Source organism: Vespa crabro, chromosome 22, assembly GCF_910589235.1.
Source record: "Vespa crabro chromosome 22, iyVesCrab1.2, whole genome shotgun sequence".
Classification (NCBI taxonomy): domain Eukaryota; kingdom Metazoa; phylum Arthropoda; class Insecta; order Hymenoptera; family Vespidae; genus Vespa; species Vespa crabro.
In genome coordinates this window covers 3,544,837-3,554,252 of record NC_060976.1, presented here as the reverse complement: position 1 = coordinate 3,554,252, position 9,416 = coordinate 3,544,837, and the positions used below count along the sequence as shown (strand labels likewise).

The 9,416-nt window shown below is 42.9% G+C and overlaps 1 protein-coding gene across 2 annotated transcripts in view; it reads right to left on the bottom strand.

The window, feature by feature from the left end:
* LOC124431605 (protein jagged-2) overlaps positions 1-9,416 on the bottom strand; it is a 44,217-nt gene that overhangs the window by 2,106 nt on the left and 32,695 nt on the right. For both annotated transcript variants that reach the window (XM_046979699.1, XM_046979698.1), the window contains exons 3-7: positions 7,789-8,080; positions 3,598-4,216; positions 2,763-3,406; positions 2,107-2,652; positions 1-1,820 (exon numbers count right to left, since the gene is read on the bottom strand). The exon at positions 1-1,820 is cut by the window's left edge and continues 2,106 nt beyond it. In XM_046979699.1, the coding sequence (XP_046835655.1) occupies positions 655-1,820; positions 2,107-2,652; positions 2,763-3,406; positions 3,598-4,216; positions 7,789-8,080 (3,267 nt within the window). In that variant the 3' untranslated portion in view covers positions 1-654. The remainder of the gene's footprint in view (positions 1,821-2,106; positions 2,653-2,762; positions 3,407-3,597; positions 4,217-7,788; positions 8,081-9,416) is intronic.

The following is a 9,416-nucleotide window of genomic DNA, read 5'->3' as shown; positions in this document are numbered from 1 at the left end:
GCGAAAATTACTAAGTACGAGCTATATACATATGTACAACGATAACAAGAGACAATGTTATCATTATAGTTACTTATAATCGTCGCGATCGCGCTTATTGTCGCATCATGAAGTCATAAGAAAAGGGAACTCTCGAACACGTAGAAAAGGATTAAATACAAATTTTAACAATTTACGATAGATTTCGTTTCTCCTACGTAACTTCACTTGGTGGGTGATTGGATGGGTTGTGGGTGGCTGGTTGGCTGGGAGGAAGGAAGGGGGTGGCGGGGTAAGGGGGAGCGGGCAGAAGACAAGATACGTTTTTTAATTCGTCTTTCGATCGTTGGATCGTTTTTCTTTTTTTTCTTTTTTTTTTTCTTTTTTCTTCATTAATTTTTAACGGAATATCAATGAAGTAAAACTTTTTCAACTCGTGCGTCTTTTAACGTAAAAATCTTAGCATACCAGTAAAATTTTCTTAGCAACGTATACGTTTTTTTTTTTTTTCTGTTTTCCTTTTTTCCTTTGCATCACCAGCCAGTAAATACACGGTGGTATAGATGTCTGGTGGTACTTTTCTTTTTTTTTTTTTTGAACACAGTTATATGAATCGAGTGAAACCGTAATGAAATTCGAAATCCTTGGTGCGGCAGAAAAGATAGAGGTTAACACTTAAACGTGTACCGTTAACACTTGATGAGGACCCGAGGTCTGACTCGTTCCAGGTTGCTGATGCGAGTACGTTGGTTCCTGTATTCTCGGTTTGGTGTAAGGTTTGTGAGGTCCCTCCTCGTAACTAAAACTCGCCGTGTTGTTTCTCGTTTCGGCGCTCGGCGGTTTGTAAAGGGGTGGTAAACGATGTCTTCCTTCTTCCGATACCATTTCGAGACTCTCTTCCGTTGTACCGAGAGAACCGAGCGAAGCACCGGACAATGGTCTGACCACGGACACTCGTGGTTCAGGATCCTGATCCTTCAATGGATTTGCGTACCTTCTTAGGTTCTCTTCGTTTTGCAAATTATTCGATTTCTCGTCAAGGTCACTACGATGACGATGCAAGGACGTCTCGCTGCTGGTAGTCGCAGTCAAGCTCGATCGTTGTCTCGCTGTCCTTAGATACCAGAGTCCTCCAAATAGAGCGAGTAAAAGGACGGTTGCAAGAGCACCGCCAAGAACGGCTACGTATCCACCTGCCACGTTGTTGGAATTGGAACTTGGCTCGCTGATAAGAGCGGTTTCAACTTTGACCTCTAAAACTGAGGCAAGAGCGAGCGGTCTGCCCATAGGACGGCTAAGTGCTTCGCCCAAATCTCTGGCTGCGTCGGCTGCCGTTTCCGAGAAAATTGTAACTTCGACCGTGTCGTTGTCACCGGGCTTAAGATCGCAAAGTAAAACGATCAATTGCGGTCGCCTCGGATCGGCCAGGAGTTTTCGCAATCTACGACAGAGCAACTCGACTGACGTGCCGGACGCTAAAGTGTCTCTTCTCAAAAGTATAGTCAGTCTCGAACACGTTGGCCCTGGTGTCGCTTGACCAGGCCAACAGGAGGGTGGTGCCGGTAATGCCGGTGGTCCTACTCTTCTTCCAGTTTCCACCGGTCGACATTCACCCCAAGCTGGACAGGGCGGCGAGAGACAACTTTCTCCCGGGCTTGGAACGCATACCTCGTGCGCCAGACAGGACGTACCGTTCAAGCAGTTACCCTGACCGCACCAGACGTTACTACATCGATTCTTTCCGCTTCGACACTCGCAAATGTTGCAGTCGTCTTCCCAACTCGCTGCCACGCATCCTGGACCGCCGGCCGTGCGAATCTCGCAACGAATACCGGTCCTGCCTGCGGAACGGACAAAAAGAAGATGTAAGAACCCACCAGACGAGTTTGTATCGTAAAGTACGAGCAGCCCTCGAATGAAAACTGGTCTGAATTATGAACAGGATCGATGTTCTTTCTCCTCTCTCCCTCTCCCCCCCCCTCTCTCTCTCTCTCCTCCCTACTCCCTTTCTATCTTTCTTTCTTTCTTTCTTTTAAAACGTCGATCTTATTTATCAAGCGCGTAATTCAATATTCTTTCTTATAACGTTACTTTTATTAATGTAAGAATCGTACGTGTTATACATACCCGGTGGACAAACGCAAGAGTAACTGGCGATTCCATCGACGCAGGTCGCTCCGGCGGTGCAGGGATCGCTCGCGCACTCGTTCACGTTTATACGGCAATCTGGCCCGGTAAAGCCTGGTGCACATTCGCATCTGAACCAATTCACTCCGTCGACGCATTTACCACCATTTAGGCAAGGCAACGGTTGACAATCGTCGACGTCACGAAGACAATTTGGCCCTTCGAAACCCTCGCGGCAAACGCATCTGTAATTTCCGTCGGCCGTATTAACGCAAGTTGCTCCGTTCTCGCAGGGATTACTGGCACACGCTGGAGACGCTATGTGACAGGCTGCACCCTCCCAGCTAGGTGGACAGTGACACGTGAAGCCATCCCCGCGATCTTGACAAGTTCCTCCGTGACGACAAGTACCAGGCTCACAATGGCCACCTCGAAGGGCACAAGTTTTTCCCTTCCAACCGTTTCGGCAAATGCACGTAAAGTCGGCGACCCCGTCGACGCATGTGCCATTGTTACGGCAAGGTGACGCCATACATTCGTCTACGTCTGTAAATGTACATTTTCTCGTATTAATTTCGAAACTCGAATTAATTTCTTTAAAATCGTTCGTTAAAATTATACGAAATCGAGGATGTTTCTTAATTTGGTATGCTAACCTTGATCGCACAAATCTCCGCTCCAACCTTCCCTGCAGATACATTGAAACGAATTTATCAGATCAACGCAGGTACCACCGTTCAAACACGGATTGCCACGACAGTCGTTGATATTCTCGTGACAATGTACCCCGGTATATCCAGGGTCGCAGATGCATTTGTCGCCGCTACATCTTCCTCTGCCACCGCAAGGCGTTCCCTCGCTACCGCAACCTAATTGATCGTCCGCATTCTCGCCGAACTGAGGATTCTGTGAGGCTGACTCACTACAATTTTTTCCTTGCCATTGTTCGGGACAGTGACAATAATAATCGGTTTGGGTGTTGAAACATGGCGCTGAATTTCTGCAGGGATTTGGACTGCAATGGTCGCGATCGATCTCGCACTGATAACCGGTGAAACCAACAGGACAGACGCACTCATAAGCATTTACCAGGTCCCTGCACTCTCCGCCATTTTGACATGGCTTCGAGGCACATTCATCGATGTCGACGTCACAATCCTTGCCGGAATAACCAGCCGTGCAACTACAATGATAATCGTTAACGAGATCGATGCACAGTGCACCGTGCTGACATTGTCCGACACAATCATTGATGTTCTTCGTGCAGTTCTTGCCATTAAAGCCGCTTCGACACCGACATCTAAAATTTGTCATTCGTTTTATTACTTAACTCTACTTAAGTAATAAATGATTTAATTCTTTTGTTCGAAATTTTACATATTTCGTCTTTAAATCGTTTTTCAGTAAATGATTAATCTTGAAAACATTTCTATATAATTTAAATTTGGAGATGGATTTTGGCAATGAGACGGATGGATATAGTGGACTTACCTATAATCACCGGCAAGATTAACGCAACTGATCGAATTCTTGCAAGGTGATTCCTTGAGCGCACATTCGTCGACGTCGAATTGACAAAGAGAACCTTGCCAGGCAGGTGGACAGTTACAAACAAAGCCATTTCTACCGTCGACGCAGGTACCACCGTTTTGACAAGGTTGCGAGGCACACTCGTCGATGTCGGTCGCACACAAAGGCCCCGTAAAACCAGGCGCGCACTCACAATGAGCGCTTTCACCTAATTCGATGCAGGTTGCTCCATTGGCGCACGGACTCGAGGCGCAAGGATTGTCGACCTTCTCGCAAGTCGGCCCGGAGAATCCTTCGGGGCATGTACATCTATACTGATCCGGCGCCGTATTTTCGCACGTGCCACTGTTTTGACAAGGCTCGTGCGTCCCGCAATAATTTAAATCTTGGTCGCAGAGTATGCCACCCCAATTCGTGTCGCATATACACTGCCAACTCGAGCCATTGCAATAGCCATGCTTGCATCCGGGATATGGTGTACACTGATCGCAAAGATCACCTCGCCAACCGTGTCTGCACTTGCATTCGCCACTTACGTTGCAATGACCGTGAACCGGATGACAACCCTCTTTACAGACAGCTAAAATCAATGTTTTAATTTTCTTATATCAAAAGTACACAATACGTAGATAAATCTTATTTAAAATGCATCACGGGTGTATACAAAAGGACGTTATTCTTTCATATCTCTACGCGTTTCCACCGACTTTCCAAACTTAATTTCATGTGATTACGGTATCTCCTATCTACGGGAACGGTAATTTTGTTCCTCTTGAAAGTCGACGAAGACAGCACGAAGTATCGCTTTATAGTCGGGCAACTCAATTAGCCGAGGGGACGGAAAGACGGATGAGAAGCGACAGAGAGAAGGATTATCTCCCTTGGACGTGAAACGAAAACTCATGGCGAGGCAACACGCGAGTACGTATATACACTTTCGACCCTTTTCCTGAGAGAACATCGAAGACAAGAGATGAGGACGACGAAGACGACGAGGACTTTACCGTTACGTCACGCGCTTCAAATATACCCGCACGCTCTTTCTCGCGTAAAAGCATCATATAAGTACATATATATATATATATATATATATATATATATATATATATATATATAAACATGGACATAGAAATGTATGCTCCTTTTGCATACGTTCGCGAGAGTATAATATAGCCAAGCTTGTATATATGTAAAAGAAACATACGTAGATACATAGGAATATACCTGCTCTTTCGCAGCATCTCTAATGATTAATAGTCCTGGCCTCTCTCGTCCTCACGAACGACGGACATTTACGGATATTTATACGACTGCATCGGGATACTCTCGAGGTACTAAATGACGGCACGTCATCGTGCCTCCCTCTCTTCTCTTTCTACGATCAAGCACAGCAAGGCCTCTTTTACTTCACTAGCGGCCGATGCTCGATTGGACTCGATCGGAAACGCGTTTGCGTACCACTAAGCAATCCTATCTCGAGCCAATCAAGCCACGTTTCATCTTCGAGAGCTTTTACGCCGTTAGACGTTTCCTCCTCTAAGAAAAAGTCAAAGAGAGAGAGAGAGAGAGAGAGAGAGTTAGAAGGAACAGTACATTTTCTCGTAGCTCGGAAACTATAAATCTAGTCGATGATGCTTGAAGGAAGCTCTTGGTGGTTGATTGATTCACATAAGTCGACGCCGCGTCGGTTAAATTAACTCGCGATTTACGCTCTCCATTTCCTTCCCTTCGGGCTACAACTACTTCCTTCGTTTGGTCAGAGTTTTTCCGATCGATCGTTACAAGTAAGAATTTAGAAAAACTCTCTCGGGGGAAGTCGTATATTCTATCGATTAAAAAGCAATTACGAAAAAGCTTTGCTAATATAAACTGTATTACGTCGTACACAGTTTTACAAATAATCAACGATTTTCTGCTTTGATAACCGTGGAATATGGAAAGCAACAGGTGGCAATAAGCATTTATACTGGCAGTAAGGCATTTAAATGGGTAACGCTTGAATATATCGTTGGTTGCTCGTTAGAACAACGTATCATGATATTTTTCTTGGTTTATTCGATTCGAAATGATGAATATAATAAGAAATATGAAAAAAAAAAAAAAAACACAAGGAATGTTTCTTTTTTAAGTCAATCAAATTTAATATATATTAAAACGAACTAAATGATATTTCAAATACCGTGGGGATATAAAGTTAAGATCATGAAAAGATCAAGATTTTTCTTGGGTTAAATTTCAATGATCGTTTAGGAACACTCTTAGATGTATTAATGCGTATCTCATCACGAGAAGTTTCCGTGTAGTTTCTAAGAGTCGAGAGCGTGCCGAACGAACGACGATGTTATCACGGAAAAGATTTGACTTCTCTCACAAGCCGCCGTGGCACGTTACGGCCGGGTTCGTGCATAGAGCTCGTGTGAAGAGGATGCACGAGTGAAATTCTCCTATTGACCTTTCACAGTGCGACAAAAATGTCAGAGCCAGTTCTCTCTCTCTCTCTCTCTCTCTCTCTCTCTCTCTTTCTCTCTCTCTCTTTCTCTCTCTCTCTCTTTCTCCTATACATTACCACCGAACAACAACTCGACGTCTCACGAGTACACGATTTCTATCCGATAGATCCTAATTGGGTTTCATCGATCTTTTTTTTCTTTTTCTTTTCTTTTTTCTTTCCCCCCTCTTTCAAACTCGGAAATAGAGCGCGCGTCCGAAAGAAATTATTTAATTCCTTCATAAATCCTCAAATTGAATCTCTCTCCTTGACATGGAAGGAGAAAGATTCGATATAGCATATCTCTGCGTAATCATCTCTAAGAGTGATTTCTTTTATTTTTTTTCTTTTTTATTTTTCTTCATTTTTCTTTTTCTTCTTTCTTTTCTACCGAGAGAATACGAACTCGGAATTAATATCCTTAAATTATATCGAACGTAATAACTCGATCGAAAATAGACGATATTTTAATATATCATTTTCAGAAATGAATCCGCGTTTAACGCCCATCGATTTTAGCGTCTAGAAAGAAATACATATACATAGAAGTAATAATTTTCTCGTGGAACGGTACTGCGGTTCGGTCTCACAAGGTCGCGGAATGAATATGAATATGGATTGGAATAAGGTTGAGAGAGAGAGAGAGAAAGCGCGCGCGCGAGAGAGAGAAAGAGAGAGAAGAGAAGAGAGATGGGATGTGACACTGCGACCCGGTGAGTCGCAATCACAGTGAGACGGAAGTAACGATTAAGCAGCGAAGAAAGAGCTGTTATATATTAGCCTGGCGCTCCATTGTGCGAGCCAAGACCTGGCGTGATGTCGCTACCTTTGTAAGATCGTACGACATGCGTCTAACGTCCGCCCATTGAGGCACGCTTTGAGATAATTCGTATGTTTTACGATCCGCAAGGGGCCGTGCCTCTTGATCTCAACCCACGTTTTCTTCTTGCTCTCTTTTTTTCTCTCTCTCTCTCTCTCTCTCTCTCTCTCTGTCTCTGTCTCTTTCTCCCTCTCTCTTTCTCTCTCTTTCGCGAGGTGTTCCTTCCAGAGTTAGATCGAGTTCGTCTTTCTGTTATTTCTCTTTCTTTTTTTTTCTCTCTCTCTCTCTCTCTCTCTATCTCTTTTACGGGATCAGAGTCGGTCATTAGAAACCAGGAATCGCATTTTGAAGACGTACACGTGACACTTGGCATTGTCACGTCGCAAAAGTTTCTCCTGTCATTTGTGATTTGAACCCGTGGAAATTGTCAAACGAGCTCTCGTACTAACACTTGTGTTAAAAAAAAAAGATTACTGATTTTCCAAAGTCTCATTAGCTGAACTTACATACCCGAGTGGACTCGGTTGATTATTAGAAAAGTTTGGAATCTTAGAAAAACTTTTGTCTTCGATTATTTCGTTTTTTTTTTCCTTCCCTTTCTTTTGTACTGCTTTTCCCCTTCTCCAAAAAAGTTAGAAATATATATATATATATATATACGAACGAATGTACAATTGTTATGATATCGCAATTTTATAAACTTTAATCATCATGATAATTCTCATGATAATCAATAGTTCGCATTGAGAAAGAACAGAATTATCTTTTAATTAGGAAAGGAAAAGAAAAAAGAAGAAGAAGAAAGTACAGGTAAGAATTGAAATTGCAATGATATCTCGCTCACCTATCTCGCAATCGGAACCTTTCCAGCCTTGTATGCAGACTTTATCGCCATTCTCGTCGCAGGTGTAATGACCGAATATGTCGTTTCTCGGCCGGCAGAACTTGGTACACGTCGCGTTGTAGTAATGATCCGCACATTGGACGCGCACGCGATAAGCCAAATGAGCATTTCTACCCTGATGATTGAGAGTGTGCCACGTTGGGCCAGGCAGGACGATTCCGCTGTAGCTCGCTTCCTCGATGACGCCGGCGCTCGCCTCGTCTCTCGCTTGTAGAATCAGCGTAAATTGCCTCTGTAAAGGAAATCGTTGTCGTCGATAAATCTTTCGAGTTGACGTGATGGTAAATCTAGGTAGGAATTTTAAAATACATAAAAAAAAAAAAAGGAGAAAAGAAGAAAAGACGTCGAAAGATATTTATCAAAGATAAGTATTAATGATCTCTGAACTTTGCTCGATGATAAAAGACGAAGTAATATTCCACAATAATAAAATAATAATAATAATAATAATATATACGTATATATAAAAATAAAATAAATAAAATATGGAAAATAATACGACGCATCTGTCTTCGTCCGAAGGAGGAGAAAAAAAGAAAAATAAAAGACCTTCTAATTTCTTCTAATCGACTCATTCCCAAAGGCAGACACCTAAATTGCTACCGCCCGAAGTAAATTGGGTCCTAAAAGACGAACCTATCTTCTTCTTTCACGAGTCGAACTAGCAACAGGTGGTACGATTATCGTTTAAAAATTGGATAGAAATCAGGATAAAGGAGACGGAATCGAAGGATCGTTTATTCCTTTGGAAATTGGCTTTGCAACGACCAGACGAGCGCTCCGTGTACTTTCTAATCCATGCTGACTATGAGAGTCCCGAACGTTCTTGCTCGTCAGGGAAAAGGATGAGCCATGAAAAAGAAAGAGAGAAAGGGAGAGAGAATAAGAGATGCTAATCGAGAAGATTCTTCGAGACATACAATGCGAGAACCTCTGAAGAACTTTGACCGACTGACGATGTCGATGCTCGGAAGTACTCTCTGATCCCACTTTCCAAACAGACTCGATTCGCGACTTTCCTCACAGCTGGTGTGCTGCGTGCACGCGTTATATATATAAGTGTATATATATATATATATATATATATATATATATATATACACATATATATGTGTGTGTATATATATTCCGACGTATCGAAATCATAATCCCTGACGTCACTTTCGTCTAGAGAGGCTCGTTTTAAAAGCGGAAAAGAAGGTATAGTTTGATGAGGACGTCAGTTAACCCTTGCCCAGCTCGAATATAATTCCCCGAGGAGAAACGGGTTCCCTAATGTAAGTGGAACCTTTTGACGCTCGGGCTTTTGCAAATTTATACGTCGCTTCCTGACCTTTGAGGATCATTATTACATTACGTTATATAGTCCGGAGCAAGCCAATTGGTCTAGCAGTCAACCATAACTGTCATCGCCCTGTCTCCTTTTCTTTATCGAGATTCTCAAGAGTAACTGAAATGGGAGACACCAAAGGATATAAAATCCTTTACGCGTTTTATTCGATTTATCGATATATAAAGAATATCTCGATAAGGTGATAAACGACGTGTCGAGATAAATATATTGAGAA